The sequence below is a fragment of the Podarcis vaucheri genome (genome assembly GCF_965113315.1).
Source record: "Podarcis vaucheri genome assembly, chromosome: 8".
In the NCBI taxonomy this organism is placed as follows: Eukaryota; Metazoa; Chordata; class Lepidosauria; order Squamata; family Lacertidae; genus Podarcis; species Podarcis vaucheri.
In genome coordinates this window covers 68,700,153-68,717,504 of record NC_138766.1, presented here as the reverse complement: position 1 = coordinate 68,717,504, position 17,352 = coordinate 68,700,153, and the positions used below count along the sequence as shown (strand labels likewise).

Below are 17,352 nucleotides of genomic sequence, written 5' to 3'. Positions count from 1 at the left end.
AAACAACTAAGCAGTCTGACTTGAAAAATTGGGCCAACCATTGTTAATAATATAAGGTGGTCACATCCAACCCCCCCCCAATTTTTTTTCCTGAACTACTTAGATTTGTGGGGAAGAAGCAGCTTTGCAAATGTGCCTTGAATTTCTGAGTGAATGCCTAGTACAAACCAATAACAAAACACCCTATATGTTTTAGTGAATGTGAGATCAGATTCTATGCTACTTTTGTTAGTTGTTTTGCCCTCTGAGATGAAGGTAGAAGCCAGAACAAGACATATACCCTCAGACATTGGCTCCATACAGATATACAGTGGTACCTCGGTTTACGAACTTAATCCATTCCAGAAGTCAGTTCTTAAACCGAAACTGTTCTTAAACTGAGGCGCGGTTTCCCTAATGAGGCCTCCCACCCCCGGTGCCCTTCCACCGTTTGAATTCCATTCTTAGACCGAGGTAAAGTTCACAAACCGGACACTACTTCCAGTTTGTGGAATTCGTAAACTGAATCGTTTGTAAACAGGATAGTTCTTAAACCGAGGTACCACTGTAAACAGTACAGTGGTCTATATGTAAACCATGGCTTGCAAAGTTGGACATAGATTTAGGAGCGTGCAGTCCCTCCCTCCCTTTTTTGAATTAAGTATCTCCTCCCTTCCTTTGCCAGTATTAGCTTTACATGTGCAGCAATGTAGGTGATTACATTTAAGACCCTTTATGTTTGGGTACTAGATTACTTATAAGACTACTATCCCTCGTATATGAAGCTGACTTCTTGCTAAAGACATAAGCACAGGCTCTTTTAAGTGTTCCAGCTATCTCAGTGGTCTGTCTTGTCAGGATCAAGGAAAGAAAGTCTTATCAGAAGTTGTATCAAGGCTTTGGACATCTCTCCTGAATAATGATTGTCTTGCCTAAAACTCCTACAATCTTCTGCCATATGTTAAGATCTTTCTTGTTTTAGTAAAGCTACATGTCCAACCTAGTTTTAGGGCACAATCCTAATTTCTCCCCGCTCCTGCTGATGGAGTTTTGCAGAGCAGCAGTGGCGTAGCGTGGGTTGTCAGCACCCGGGGCAAGGCAATATGGCCATGTGGCCAGGTTTGGCAGCAGGCAAAACACCAGCTGAACTCAGATAGCAGGGTGGAGGGACAAGCAGGGCATAAATGAGGGTTTGGTTTGCGCCACCGCCTATGGCAATTCTTTTCCTGCTGTTTCTACGGAATATTCTTTGTTTCAAATAATAATAGTCTCACTGTTTCAAACTGAAGTGAGCTGTCAATTTGGACTTTATTGTTTTCTGTTTATGCTAGGAAGCATCTTGGACTATTTTATAGGAGAGGCATGATATAATTGTTTTAAATTAGAGGAACGTATACACCAGGCATAGGCAAACTCGGCCCTCCAGATATTTTGGGACTACAATTCCCATCATCCCCGACCACTAGTCCTGTTAGCTAGGGATGATGGGAGTTGTAGTCCCAAAACATCTGGAGGGCCGAGTTTGCCTATGTCTGGAATACACCAATGAAGGACACGGGGGAGGAATTCATTCTAGAGAGAAGAAAAGAGGGGGAGGCATGTGAATTTTTAGTGACAGGTGAACCATGGTTTTCAAGGAATGAGTATCATGGTTTTGCTAGAAAGCAAAGGGAGAGATAGAGAAAGATATCTAAAGGAGACATCATGATAACTGCTGTTGATGTACATGTAACCCAGTTAACCAGAACTACAAAATACTTGTGTTTCCCCCCAGGAGTAATGGGTTCAGCACCTGTCAACAGTAGTGACATGATTGTGACATTTGTGTGAGCTGCCAAAAAGATAGCCATGGTTAAGGCTGCCAAGCAGTGCTATTTTCTGGGGGGACGCAGGGGTACGCATACCCCAAAACATTTTGTGAATCTAAGTTTGGCTTCATTAAGGGGCAGTATTTCAATATGCGTAGGAAAATGAGAGTACCCCTAAACCTATTTTTAAGGGGAAAAAGCACTGCTGCCAAGTGAAGGGAGGGGGAATTTTCTCTGGGTGAAAAATGCATGTCATTATTTGCAACCTTTGCAATGTTACACTTGCAGAGGGCTTTTGTCAAGAGAATGTTGGTGCCAGTTCAATAATTGTTTCATTTATTCTCTGTTTGATTTCCAGGAGCTAAGTATTTAAATCCAGCAGATGGGATCAATTACACTATCGCTGTAAGAGTAAAAGATATGGCAGGGCAGTCAGAGAATTCCTTCCCCAGCGATGCTGACGTGATTGTCACCGTGTTGGAAAACCTCTGGAAGTCTCCTCCACTAGTAAAGCTCAAGGAAAATTCTACAGAGCCCCACCCCATGAGAATCACTCAGGTAAGATATGGCAATCGCCAACAAGCCCAGGAATCAAATCTACCATCCAAAGTCTGATTTTCAATTTCCCATGTTTACGTGCTCCATTTATCCATAAAACCATTACCACAGATGTACAATTAAAGACTGGGTCACATCTCAAGGAAAACCTTTTTAAACAAAAATGTCTCCAGTAGGCACCTAGCTATCATGATACTAGACACCTGTCTGGATTCCAGAGGGCTGGAGTTGCAACACTAAAAGCCCAGTTTCTAGTACAAGCTAAGCACCCCTTTGGGGCATGTGGCACTCTCAACAGTGCCCATCTGAGGACCGCAGTTGCTAGGCATGGATATATGAAGGATTTAAACCTGCTGTTTTACTCTTCTTCGACGTGATAGGTACAGTGGAATGATCCAGGTGCAAAATATGAAATCCGGCAAAAGGAAACGCCTCCCACTAAACTCCCATTTATGGTTGCCCAGAACGGGACTGTCTATGTAACTGAACCACTAGACAGAGAAGTAAAAGATGCAGTAAGTATTTGGAAAAGGGCTGTCAATATATTTTTAACGGTGGAGGAAGCTAAATGATTGTAAGCATGTCACTATTACTACTCCAAATGTTGATCTGGTTTTTGTTTGTTTCTTTGCATTGGCTGCACACTGAATCAGGGGTGGAGAATTGGTAGACATGAACCTATTTTGGACTCCACCTCCAAATAGCCTCTGGGCAGATCCATGCCACACCTTTAAAGCACATGACTCCCCCCCCCCAAAGAATTTTGAGAACTGTAGTTTGTTATGGGCGCTAGGAATTGTAGCTATGTGAAGGAAACTACAGTTCCCAGATACTTTCAGGGAATTCATATGGTTTACATGTGGGCTGGCTGTGCTCTGAAACCAAGGTGTGGATCTGCCACTGCCACCACGGCCGATGGTTAGCAATGATAGGAATTGTAGTCCAGTAACATCTGGAGGGCCAATGGTTAGGATGGAGGAATCTGACAATTTTGGTTTCTTTCATTTCCCCCCTAACCTTAATTTCAATTGGATCCATTTCTGCATCAGTTTGCCATTTTTTAAAAGAAAAAATCCTATGAAATTGTGTAAACATTTTTGTATGTATTTCCACTAACATACAGATTTTTGCAAGCATTTTCTCCTAATATATGCATTTCTAGAATACATTACCTAATATGCTGCACATTATTTTCACTGTCATATAAATTGTGCCTTTTTGTGCACAATTCCCCCTAATGTGTGCTTTTCCTGTACTCATTTTTTTTCCTTGCATGGGAAAACTGCAGCGCAAATTTTCAAGGACTCACATATTGATTTGGAAAGTATGAATTTGGTCAATTTGCATTCAGATGCAAATGGAACCAATCCCCCCTCCCGCACTTCCATCCAGAGCTACATATAACCCATTGCAGGACTAAAATAAACATTCACTATTGTTGCAATTCCTAATCACAATATTCCCATTTTAGTATTCCTTTTACGTGGTTGCAAAAGATAAAGACGAAGACATATCACTATCTTATCCACTGACCATTAACGTCACAGTTGAAGACATCAATGATAATCCCCCTGTGTGTGACAAAGCTTTGACCGTATTTGAAGTTCAGGACAACGAACCTGTAGGTAAGGAAACACGGCAAAAATTTACCAGACAGCTCCCTTAGAAACCAGATAGCTGAAACCAGTGTCAACCTTAATCACAGTGCCAATCAAAAGTGAGCAAAGGTACAATCATTTTGAATTTGGACAGTTGTGCCTCTGATATATATATGCATCAGTCCCTTGCCTGCAGGCCTGTACTACTAGCAGCTTCAAGAATAGTGGGGTCATTTCAGGCTCTTTGTCCTAGATTATTTAAAATATTGTCTTTCTATTGCTTGGGATTGGTTCCTGAAATATTCTCACGAGCACTGCAAAGTCTGTAATCCTGCACATCCTTTACCTGGGAGTTAACCCCACTGAACTCAATGGGGCTTACTTCTGGGTAGACACAGGCTCACACCACAACGTGTTTTGTTTTCATCTGCCTTGTGTTTATTTGCTGCTCGACTAATTTTGACTTTCTTTGCCGCCACCAGGGAATTTCATAGGAACTTTTCATGCTTCGGACAGAGACCAGGAAAACACTTTAAACTCCCGCCTATACTACGACATTGTGGATCAGAGCCCCAAAGTGCCTTTGGATAATATGTTTCGCATCGAACGTGGAACTGGGAATGTCAACTTACTTGCCTCTGCCTTAAACAAGGAGCTAGTCTCTAACTACTCTTTGACGGTGGAGGTGACAGATTCAGGTTGGTATTGCGTGCCAAGGCCCTGTGACCCACAGTTCCCTAATGGATAATAAACACACAGACATGAGCATTTTGGTTTATGGGTTCAAATAGGCCACAACTTTATGGGTTACAGGTGTGAGCAGCTTGCCTTAGGCATTGGGTGAAGCCAGGCTATATCTCGACTCCTGCCTGTCTGCAGGGACTCCATCTAAGGGTAAACCACCAATAGGGGGAGTCCTATGACTTACATCAAATAGGGGAACCCCAAAGGGTCCCTGCTGGGGTTGTGGCCCTAGCCCATGTCTGGGCATCAGACAAAATCCACACAAACACCCCCCCAATTCCTTTAACAGGATACCCTTAATGAGGAGGGGCAAACAAAGGCTTACCCAATGCCTAACCTCACAAAGCTGTGACGATTGCTATGAGGTAGATGAAAACCAAATGGTTGGTGCCACTTTGCCAAGTGGAAAAAAATCCTACCTGGCCTCAACAATATGTCCATCACCCATAGATTTCCACTCTGATGACTTCTTCTTCTTCTTCTTCTTCTTCTTCTTCTTCTTCTTCTTCTTCTTCAAACATTTTTTATTGGTTTTTAAACATCACCAATAAAACAGCATTATCATATTGACAGTTTTATTTTCAGTTCCTTTCCTAATAATCCCTCACATGGAATTTGCCATTGTAAAGATTCAAAACAGCAACAACAACCCAGAAAGTTCCCATCGTTAAAATAACACAGTTAGCAACAGAATAGAATAATAGAATAATCTTCCTAAATATCAAAACAGGCCTGAGTAGATGAAAATATAAGAAAAAGACCTACTGGATCAGGCCAATGGCCCATCCAGCCCAGCTCCCAGTTCTCACAGTGGCCAAACATATGCCCATGGGAATCCTGAACACAGCAGCAGTCTCTCCACTGGTATTCAAAGGTATACTGCCGCCAGCAATGGAGGCAGACCATAGCCATCATGGCCGGGACCCATAAATGAGTTCTTAAATGTTCTTAAAACAACCAACTGATGAAGCCTTTGGGGAGGGTGTTTCAGAGGCTTAGTGCTACAGCTTGAAAAGCTCATCTCTGAGAGGTTTCTAGCTGGCAATTCATCTGACTGCAGTATTGCTAGTTGGGTCTCCTCTGGTGATCACAAAGAATAGTTTGGCTGGCCTCTAACAGTAGAGGCAGCCTGCTTGAAGTAGTCAGTTGAAATGTTTGGGAACCCTTGTTCTACACAGAGCAGCCTTGGGCCTGATCCTGTCCTGTTCTTTTCCCAACAGTATTCCGAACGCTGTGCAACGTACGGATCAATGTCATCGATACCAACGATCAGATTCCAATCTTTGAAAAATTGGACGTGAGTGTTCTTTTAACTGGTTTTGCTTTTGTAGTATCTAGAAAACGCCTCTCACTCGATCAGGGATCTTGGGACTCATTTCACGGAGGCAGAAAACACGTTTTAAATGTGTTGTGAAGTGCAATATACAAATGTGACACTAGAGGGCAACAATGAGCTATGCAAAATTCAATGTATTTTTCAAAACTTTTTTTTAAAAAAAGCATTTTCACAGTGTTTTTTTAAACGTGTGTAGATTCCACCTTGATCCAATAAATAATTGCCCCCTGACAATGAAAATGTGATACTGATGTAGAAGCAGGTTTTTGCGTATGCAGTTTCAGTTAGATATAAAATCATAGAGCTGGGCAGATTGTAGTAATACAGAGCCCAGAGTGAGGACATAATTTGGCATCCTCTCCCCTCTTGCCTTCCATGCACATGTTGTCAAATGTACTATGTCATAGTTTTGCATTGGTTCGCTACCTTTGGGGGGGGGGACCATCCCCACTGCCCTAAACCAGGCGTTGTTTGGATGTGGCCCTTGTAGATGAGCGAGAGTCCACTGTCCACCTTTGTAACTAGTTCCATAGTCAAGCTATTTCTATCATTAAGAAGTTTCTCTTCATCTGTTCTGGTTGTTGTTGTTTCTTCTTTTCTCTTTAGTATGGCTCTGTGACGCTTCCAGAAAACATACCATTAGGAACAGTAATACGGAAAATCCAAGCCACCGATGCTGACGAACCCTTCACTGGAAGCTCTCAGATTGAGTACAAAATCGATAAGGGAGACCCCAACAACACTTTTATAATAGTGACAGATTCAAAAACAAACAGAGGAGATGTTACAATTAAGAAGGTGAATAAATTTTGTTTCTTTCCCTGATGGATCATGAGTAAAGAAAGCTTAACATTTAAGTGAGGTGGGCTTAAGAACTTGGCCATCCATTGAGGTAATTGGAGGAGACTCTTCTTGGCTACCCCACCTACGGAAATTAAGCAAGCTGTGACCAAGGGCTGGGCCTTCTCTATCCTGTCAGCAAGACCATGGAATGCTCTTCTCAGAGTTTTGTGCCTGACTTCCAGTTTTTAAAAAATCTATTGGTGGGAATGAACCTGTTGTTCTCCAAATGTTGCAAGACCACAATTCCCATCACCCTGACCTTTGGCCATGCCGATTGGGGCCAATGGGAGCTAGAGTCCTACAATAGTTGGAGGGCCATTCCTGCTTTACCACATGTCAAAAACTGGTACAACATAGGTAATAATGCCTCTGAGGATGCTAAATTTCCTCCATACGGAGCCGCCATAGGGATTAGAGGACAGCTCTCAAGGCAGAGGTGTGACTTTCAAGAGTGCTTGGCTGCTCCCCCAACTCTCTCTTTAAAAATAAAATAAAATAATAAGCACTACAGTGGTACCTTGGGTTACATATGCTTCAGGTTACATATGCTTCAGGTTACAGACTCTCCTAACCCAGAAATAGTGCCTCAGGTTAAGAACTTTGCTTCAGGATAAGAGCAGAAATTGTGCTCCGGCAGCACGGGGGCAGCAGGAGGCCCCATTAGCTAAAGTGGTGCTTCAGGTTAAGAACAGTTTCAGGTTAAGAACAGACCTCTGGAACCAATTAAGTACTTAACCCAAGGTACCACTGTACAATGATGAGAGACTGCTAAATATACTGGGAGTGGAGATCACTACAGTTTCCCAAGTGGTCTCTTGCCATAGGTCTATGGTCTCATCCGCAACATACATTTGAAGTGCATTTAAAGCACAGGGCTTCCCTCAAAGATTCCTGGGATCTGTAGGTGACCCATCACAGAGCTGCAATACCCAGCATCCTTAACAAACTATACTTCCCAAGGTTCTTTGGGGGCAGGCATGTGATTTAAACATAGGGTGTGGATGTGACCAAGATCCATTACAGTGGTACCTCAGGTTACATACGCTTCAGGTTACAGACTCCGCTAACCCAGAAATAGTACCTCGAGTTAAGAACTTTGCTTCAGGATGAGAACAGAAATCGTGCTCCGGCGGGGCAGCAGCAGCAGGAGGCCCCATTAGCTAAAGTGGTGCTTCAGGTTAAGAACAGTTTCAGGTTCTGGAACGAATTAAGTACTTAACCCGAGGTACCACTGCATTTGTTCATCTAGCTATTCCTGATACAACTGGGTTTTCTCTCCCTGCTTTCCTAGGCTCTTGATTTTGAAACAACTGATGTGTATAACCTCACAATCCACGCCACAAATCCTGAACCTCTTGTGACTGGGGTACAGTACAATTCAAGCTCTGTTGCTTACTTGAGAGTCATAGTTATTAATGTGGAAGAAGCGCCAGTTTTTCTCAAAACCACCCATACAGTGGATATACCTGAAAATGCTACTGTGGGTACCTTTTTGACAACAGCGACTGCCTTTGATCCAGAGGGTGACTCGATAAGGTAAAGATGATTTTCTCTCTAAACTTAATCATGGTCAAAGTAGACTTTACGTTAATCATATCGTTGAATTAAGGTGGCCAGCTGCAACAGAGAGTGGGACTCCTGCAACTTTAAAGGTTGTGTAGAAGCGGGGATTTCAGGGGGAAAGAAGATAAACATTTCTCTGGAAGATGGACACTCAGGGCTTGTAACTGTGTAGACATTATCTTTTTGCCCAGGCTTTCCCTGACCCATAAGACCGGACTCTGCTTTGATCTGTTTGAATTCCCTTAATACATATTTGTAATTTTTTTCTGTATTGTTTCATTTATTTAACAAAATTTATATCCCGCAGGATTGTAATAAATCATTGAAGCGGTTTACAAAAAAAGCTACATTTAAATTATCAACACAAGACAGAAACAGGTTTTTAAAGACATTCAAAAGATAATTAAAATCAGTGGTAAGCTAAAAAGGAGTTTAAAACTCATGTTGACATTTTACATGTCCAGATTGGCTTGCCTAAACAAAAATGTTTTAAGGTGATATCGAAAATAGTGCGGTGAAGGCTGCCAGTTGATGTCAGTAAGCCAGCAGTTCTATAAAGTGTAGTTTCTGCTGCATTAAAGATCAATTTCTTTCAAGAGCAGAAACAAGTATTATGTGGCACATACTGGGTAAGGCAATCCCGCAAGTAAACCAGCCCCAAGCTGTTAAGGACTTAATATACAAATAGTAATGATTTGTGAATTTGGGACGTTGAGGTCTGCGGAATATATGAATAGTAACACCTTGAACTTAACCCAGTCTTTATTTTATACTACTGTTTTACTGATTTTATGTTGTATTTTCGTTTTAGTGATACTGTTTTTATGTTAATTACCGCTTAGATATATACACATATACACTCAGGGAGTTGTGACCATTAGGTGTGGTTCCCCTTCCTTCCTTTGCATTACAGGGAAGGGGAATGAGTCACTAGCGCTATAGCGTCTGTGCAACTGTTTTGATAGGACATTCCTGCATCTGTAACCAGCTATCAGTGAAAGCACATCAGGCTTTATGAATAAGCTGGGTTCTTATATATTGACCTTCTTCTTGCAAAGGTACGCGCTGAAAAGTGATGCCAGGAATTGGCTGCGGATTGACCCTCTCAATGGCACAATATATACTGCTGCCCCGCTGGACCGGGAAACTCAACAAACCTACATGGTGCAAATAGTCGCAACTGAGCAAAGTAAGAAAAAAAAAGAAAGGAAGGAAGTGACTCCTGAATTAGAGGTGACCCAGGATAAAGTGCCCTTCCCTGGCAGGCCCATCCTACATTGGTGCCCCTCCCCTTGCATATTGGGTCTCAATGGCACCACCATTAAAAATGTCACACAGTTCCCTGGACTGATACTACATTAAGCACTCTGGGATTTTTAAAAGGATAGCTTATAGCTTTCTGGTACAAAGGGCAGATGCTGGTGCCAATTGGCTACATACATAGCCTGGATTAATAATAATAATAATAATAATAATAATAATAATAATAATAATAATAATAATAATATTTGTACTCCGCCCATCTGGCTGGGTTTCCTCAGCCACTCTGGGCGGCTTCCAACAAAGATTAAAAATACATTAAAATGTCACACATTAAAAACTTCCCTGAACAAGGCTGCCTTCAGATGTCTTCTAAATGTCAGGTAGTTGTTTATCTCTTTGACATCTGATGGGAGGACGTTCCACAGGGAGGGCACCGCTACCGAGAAGGCCCTCTGCCTGGTTCCCTGTAACTTTGCTTCTTGCAGTGAGGGAACCACCAGAAGGCCCTCGGCGCTGGACCTCAGTGTCTGGGCAGAACGATGGGGGTGGAGACACTCCTTCAGGTATACTGGACTGAGGCTGTTTATATTTAGATATTTAGGTGTTTATAATTCCCAAATGCAGAAGCTTCATGCCCTCAAGAAAACATGCTGGATAGACTGGAGAAGATGGAGGAGTCTAACTCTCCCTCACTTGTTTTCTTCTTTTTCTTCAGTATCAACTAGCAATCTGTTCATCATTATTTTAAATGCAGAGAGGCTGGCACATACTATAGTCATGCGTCCACATAAGAACATAGCAAATGATGCTCCCAAGTGCCACTGCTGGCATTTCACAAATATTGTCATGCTGAACACCCCCTCCCACTCAGTGGCAGAGAGCTTCTGAAACTTTGGAGAGCCCCTGCCCGTCAGTGTGGAATATTGTTTTGCACCCTGTTCCACTCCACAGCTAAAGCATCTCGGAGCTCCACAGCACAGCTGAGACTGAACCTGAAAGATGTGAACGACAACCCTCCAAGGCTAGATAAGAACGTTGTGTTCTTCTGCCACCCTCTCCAAGGAAACGAGAAAACGAAAATCGAAGTTTCCGATCCGGATGAACGTTCATATGTTCAGAGATTCACTTATGCCCTTGTTGGTGCAGATGCAATACAAAACTGGAATGTTTCTAAACCTGATGGTAAGTTTTTGATCAGTTCCATGGCAAATGCAACCCCAATGCAACCGAGCTATCCATTTTAGGAAGGAGCTCTATAGCCTTTTTATGGGACTCTGAGTTAATGACGTATATATTTTCAGAGATGGGGAAACTCTGAACTTCCAAGGTTGCTGAACTCCAAATCCCATCATCCCTAACATTAGTCCATGCAAGCTGGGGCTTATGGGAGCTGGAGTCCAATAATATCTGGAAGGCCTCAGGTCTGCATCTCTGCTTCACAGGTTTTTTGTTATTTTTAAACTGTTCAATATTTATGCATTTGGGTATGGATTCCTGCCCAGTGGCGTAGCGTGGGGGGTGCAGGGGGGCCCGGCCGCACCGGGCGCAACATCTGGGGGGTAGGGTTAGGGGGCGCAAATCCACGGGTTAGGGGGTGCAAGTCCATGGGTTAGGGGGTGCAAATTACTTGCCTTGCCCCGGGTGCTGACAACCCATGCTACGCCACTGTTCCTGCCTATTGTAGAGACTCGGACCCAGCAAAGACACAATAAATGCAGTCACATTTCTAATTCATGGCACAAGGATTCTTGTCTTAGTTTTCCCCGATTATAATGCTACCACTTCTATCCTGGAATCTAATGCTCCTTTATGGAACTGTGGCTTTTTGATCAGTATACTGCCATGCCGTACTAAATTTTTAAACATCATGCGATATCACAATGCAAAACTGTCATAATTTTCTGGGTTGATGGAGTTGTAAACATTTCACCCCCTGGAAGCAAGTAACATGGAAGTGCACGCTAAACTTCCTTTAGATTCTGCTAGTTTTCTAGAGGTGGCTTTTATGTCATATGAGAGATCACATAAACTGTAGAAGCTATCTGGTAAGGAAACTTCGGTGAAACTCTGGGGAAGAGCATGAATCTGCACCTGCAGCTGAGATTCAGGTAACAGGCTTGACCCAGCCCAAGTCCCATAGATTTCCATTGAGTTAAACACATGCTTGCATTTGCCATTTAAATCAACGGGACAATGAGTATCCAATCATTTGCTTGGATTGCCCCCCCCCCCGAATTCCATTTTACAGGTCTTCCTTTTTACTTATTTATTACCAGATAGACAAATAGCACTCTCAGTTCTCTGAGCGCTGGTCCTACGTAGCCATAATGGCAGTACCCAAAAGAGACATATGAGCGAGCTTAGGGAAACCCTAAGGTTTGCGGAAGTCTAAAAAATATTGAAGAGGGGGACGACTCTGATTTGTTGGGTGAGGATTCTTGAAACAGACCAATGACAACGGATGGCCCTCAGTGGATACTGAATGCTGACTGGCATTTGGTGTGTGTGTGTGTGTGTGTGTGTGTGTGTGTGTGTGTGTAAAACTGTGTGGGAGGAGGAATGGAGTACTATTGACAAGAGCATGGCTGGCTGGCTGGGTGAAATGGCACACTCCACAGTGCAACATTTTGTTCCAGGTTACACTTGCCCTTATTATTGTTGTCACCATCATCTTGCTTTTCTGTTAAAAATTTACCATCCGCTATTTATATTTACAGGCTTACTTGCCTACATTTCCCCAAGAAACATGAAGCTTGAAGAGAAAGACTATGACGTACCATTGAGAATCAATGACAACGGAAGGCCTCCTATGGAAGGAGTTGTTACTCTGAAAGGTACAATGAAAATGGTGTCTATGCTCTTTGCCCCCCCCCCCCGCTTTGGCTATTTTCTCTTAATGCCTGGGAATTTGTGGTTTTGTCCACAGTGAGACTGTGCAAATGTACAGAGGAAAATAGATGCTTCCTGGCAATTGATGATGGACCTTCACTTCCGACAGTTGGGATGGCAATTGGAATTCTGGCTGGTGTACTGCTAATCATTGGTAAGTGGCTGTTTTAAATGGGCTTAATGGTGAGAGTGGGACGCGGGTGGTGCTGTGGGTTAAACCACAGAGCCTAGGGCTTGCCAATCAGAAGGTTGGTGGTTCGGATCCCCGCGACGGGGTGAGCTCCCATTGCTCACTCCCTGCTCCTGCCAACCTAGCAGTTTGAAAGCACATCAAAATGCAAGTAGATACATAGGTACCGCTCCAGGGGGAAGGTAAATGGTGTTTCTGTGCACTGCTCTGGTTCTCCAGAAGTGGCTTAGTCATGCTGGCCACATGACCCGGAAGCTGTACGCCGGCTCCCTCGGCCAATAAAGCAAGATGAACACTGCAACCCCAGAGTTGGTCAAGACTGGACCTAATGGTCAGGAGTCCCTTTACCCTTTACCTTTAATGGTGAGAGTAGGGCTGCCAGTAAGAATGGGCAAAATTCTCCATTTCAGTTTCTCTTTTTTCCCAATTTTAAGTTCAGCTCTCCACATTTCTACATCAGCTTATGATTTCTTTTTAAATGAAAGTCCTCATGAATATTCATCAGCACCTGTGTGCTTATTTCCCCAAATATATACATTTTTGTATGGAATGTTGCATAAGTTTGTAAGTTCAATTGTTTTTATTCTGAACAAAGCAGGCTGATGATGCTAGACCTCATTGCTCTCGACTGGACAGCAGCAATTGACAGAACTTAAACAACTTGACTGTTTTGGGGTTTTTTTTCACTTTCCAAAACAAGACAAAACCCTTGGGGGAATTTTGAAAATAAATTTAAACACTGAAGGAGCCAAGATGACTGACTGGGGAATTTGGCTTTCAAACATGCAAACAAAAGCAATATATATAGAGCACAGGTCTTTGCGATTTTTGGAAGCCGTCAACTGTTGAATAAACAGTTATTTGGATTCATAGGGAAAGGCTATTCGAAAGCATGAATTGGATAAGGCAGGCTGAATTTGCAAAACTTTTGCTGCAAGGGGGACAAACTCTATGAGACACTCCCTCCCATCAAGTTTCATGCAAACTTAGCTTGGAAATGAAGGCTGCAGTGCATAACTTAGTGCCAGGAAGAAACAGTCACCATGGAATAATTGTAGATCCAACTATGCACTTTTGCATGGCTAGGAACAGTTGCAACTCTCTCACATTGAAGGACATCGCCATTGACCATCTTTCTTTAAGGATGTGGGCAGAGGATTGCTCTATCACATCATCTCTAGGGTGCAAGCCCCACCAACTTGAATGGCTTTGAAAGTGAACTAGACTGATTCATGCAGTATAGAGCTATCAATGTATAGACAATGCAATGCCTTGGCCTACAGACTTATGAGATCTATAGACAGAGTTAGAGATCAATAGGTTTCCTAGATCTATAAGTCAGGGCATTACATTTAGGATAAATTAAGATGACAGGTAGCAACTGAGCTTGGCTCCCATTGAAAAGTGGCACTGCTGGCTGCCAACCACTAACATCACCTGCAGATCTGACCGAGAGGGCAGTGAGTAGTGGCATGTGCAAGTTGAGTTGGCGAGGGACTTTTCTGAGCATCTGGAGTACTTTGTCCAGTGCCAAACCTGGCTGACTGCTGATACTATAAGTGTTCATCAGATTACATTGTCGGGCTGTTATTTTAAACGCACACAATAGGAAGTAAGCCCCACTGAACACAGAGGGCCTTAAGAGTAAAAATGTTTTGGGTTGTACTGTAAAAACCTGGGCCTGTTTTGCCTGCAAAGTGTTTGCAAAAGCTAATTTTGCTTAAAGTGTGAGATAAATATCTCCTTTCCCATTTTGTTCCCTCAGGTATCATTTTGGGGGTCGTCTTTCTCAACCTGAAACGCAAAAAGGAGTATGAGCTAAAGGCCCAGACAGCAAACGCTGTGAGCCCATCTGAATTGCGGAACTTGACGTAATTGTTTTACTAAAAGGAACAATTCCATCGTGGGGTGTTTTGTTTTTTTAACTAGTTTTGTTGTTATTATCTGCTCCCATTAATAAATTCCGTATTTTCCACTAATCTGAAAATACAATTATTATCTTTCTTCCCCTCTTCCCCTTTCATCCAGAAATACAGACCTATACTGAGGTTATCAGAACCCCCCAAGTCATTTTGGTGCCAGAAGACTTAACTATGATGCAAAAAGTGTGTTAAATGTTTAGTGTACATGTTTTTCATTATTTGACTATTAGCTGTAAATAGGAACAGGAGCATGGCGCATAGGGAATGGAGAATGTTCGTGGATGCTCCCCCCAGGATAATTACAGCTTGGGGTGTGTGTGTATTTTTCATGTGGCTGTGGCTTGGGAAAGGGTTAAATCCACTCCCTGTGAACTACAGTCCCAAAATTGCATGCACATAGACAAGAGTATGTTAAATAGCTACCAGGCTAGTGCTGAAATACAAGGCTGTGTGATAGGAAGGTTTAAGTCTAAGAAATCTTGTCTCAGTATAGGAAGAACTACATGCCCTAGGAGCCTACATTTATGCTTCTGAGTCGTGTTTTTTTTTTTTAAAAAAAAGTGTAATTTTAGCTATTTTCTATATTTAGCATAGTTACAAGCTTTTTGCCAAGGACAATATTATAACATAACAGACCCACTGATGGAATCATCTGAGAATGTGTCCCATGACTCTGCCTCTTAAAACCTTGTAAGGTTCCTTTATTAAGCACAAAGTCAACACAGGATCTTTGTTCCAATTCCCCTGCAATTCATATCTTTTGAGCTTTTAGGTATGACTTCTAGAACTAAAACTATGCACAAATTAACCTGTTACTAATTAGTCTTCATCGTAAATCTGAACTAAATATATACAGGCGCTTTCGCATCGAACTTTGTAAGACGGCGGAACGCATAGCTGTAGCTTAAATTGGGGTGGGGGGTGGTGATGAGTGTATTTGGTTTAGTAAAGTACAGTACATCTCTGCTATTCATAGAATGTGGAATGTTGACCATAAAAGTGACCTATTAATAATCATGCCACCCTTACGCAGATGGAATAAGTTGGGCAGAGATGTATGCACTTTGCCCTGAAATAAAACAAACATAGAAACTTTGCACTAAAATGGAAGAATTGGGATGGACCAGATTTGTAAGTCACACATGCAAAAGTGACACGGACCAGAAACAGATTGATTTGTTCATTCATTCTTTATGACCCAGCACAGAATTCAGGTTTTGGGGAAATCAATCTCTCTCTCTTTTAAAAAAGTATGTTTCTAGTCCTTTTATTGGGAGAGAAATCTGGACCTGAGGTTCATATGTTGGATGAAATACCTGGGAAGGAGCATTTGAGAGAAGGCAACTCTCCAACTGTTAAGAACATTAATGGCAAGAACAAACAAGACGGGCCTGAGGTTTTTTTAAAAAAGGGTTCTTAATCAAAGTAATGGACTGTAAATGTCCAATTTTCCTCTAAAGCAGGGCAGAAATAACTGATATTTGTTCCCCCAGCTAAAACCTGACAATAGAAATACAGTGGTTCCTCAGGTTACATATGCTTCAGGTTACATACGCTTCAGGTTACAGACTCCGCTATCCCAGGAATAGTACCTCGGGTTAAGAACTTTGCTTGAGGATGAGAACAGAAATCCTGCTCCGGCGGTGCGGCAGCAGCAGGAGGCCCCATTAACTAAAGTGGTGCTTCAGGTTAAGAACAGTTTCAGGTTAAGAATGGACCTCCGGAACGAATTAAGTACTTAACCTGAAGTACCACTGTACCTGCATTATTTGACAGTATCTTCTATACAGTACGAAGTATCATTTCAAGTATTTAGCAATTACGACAGACAAAACTGTCACTTTTGGTTTCTCTAAGATTCTGTTTTTTTTTTCAAATTCAATTTGCACATTTCTGCAACAGTTTGTTTGTTGTAGTAGTTGTTTCCTCAGACACACTCTATGCAATTCCGCCCAATACAATGCATTTTTGTATGCTATCGTCACAAATGTGCACATTCGTGCCCACTTTCCCCTAACATATGCATTTTTGTACGCATTGTTTGGCTGGAGGCTGTGTCTCAAAATTTAGGGAAGTGTGAACTTAGACTGGTAGCTGTGCTTCGGTTCACATCATGTTTCAGTAAATGCAAATTTGGTAGGTTCACGATAAAGCCAACTTTCTCCCCCATCCCCATTGGTGAACATGTGATGGAAATATATAATTGTTATTGTTTTGTAATATGTTATGGGACATATACATACAAGGTCTTCATCTTTCATCTGTCTTCCTGGAGCTCTAGAACCGTGGAGTGGATTTTGCCACTTGGACTCTAATTTCTTCATTTGGATATCCTCAAAAGCTTTTCTTCTGTTTCCATGTTGTTGTTTTCTCATGTAAATCAATAAAATATGTTTTATAAAAATATGTTTGCTGTTGGTTAACATAGTCTTCTTTATTTGTGGCAGTTTGTTGCCCAGTCTGCTCTAGAGCAGTGCTACTTAAAAGTGGTGGCCCATGGACAGATCAGTAGTGCTGATCTGTGAGCCGTTGGCTGCTGGTCCGCAACAACTCCAGCACAGGCCAGGTTGGGTGGGATGTCAGCTTCGCCTTTGAGCCAGTGCCAACGACTGGGCTCAACCTCTTCAGCCCTGACTGGGCCAGGCGAGCTGGGAAAAGC

The 17,352-nt window shown here is 42.4% G+C and overlaps 1 protein-coding gene across 1 annotated transcript in view; it reads left to right on the top strand.

Moving 5' to 3' along the window:
* The window catches only part of CDH17 (cadherin 17), a 28,738-nt gene extending 11,639 nt beyond the window's left edge, over positions 1–17,099 (top strand). The window contains exons 7-18 of the mRNA XM_082233644.1: positions 2,146–2,345; positions 2,726–2,860; positions 3,817–3,970; positions 4,426–4,641; positions 5,908–5,984; positions 6,630–6,821; positions 8,158–8,402; positions 9,488–9,618; positions 10,644–10,874; positions 12,410–12,526; positions 12,619–12,735; positions 14,537–17,099. Of these exons, the coding sequence (XP_082089770.1) occupies positions 2,146–2,345; positions 2,726–2,860; positions 3,817–3,970; positions 4,426–4,641; positions 5,908–5,984; positions 6,630–6,821; positions 8,158–8,402; positions 9,488–9,618; positions 10,644–10,874; positions 12,410–12,526; positions 12,619–12,735; positions 14,537–14,646 (1,925 nt within the window). The 3' untranslated portion in view covers positions 14,647–17,099. The remainder of the gene's footprint in view (positions 1–2,145; positions 2,346–2,725; positions 2,861–3,816; positions 3,971–4,425; positions 4,642–5,907; positions 5,985–6,629; positions 6,822–8,157; positions 8,403–9,487; positions 9,619–10,643; positions 10,875–12,409; positions 12,527–12,618; positions 12,736–14,536) is intronic.
* The last annotated feature ends 253 nt before the right edge of the window (positions 17,100–17,352 follow it).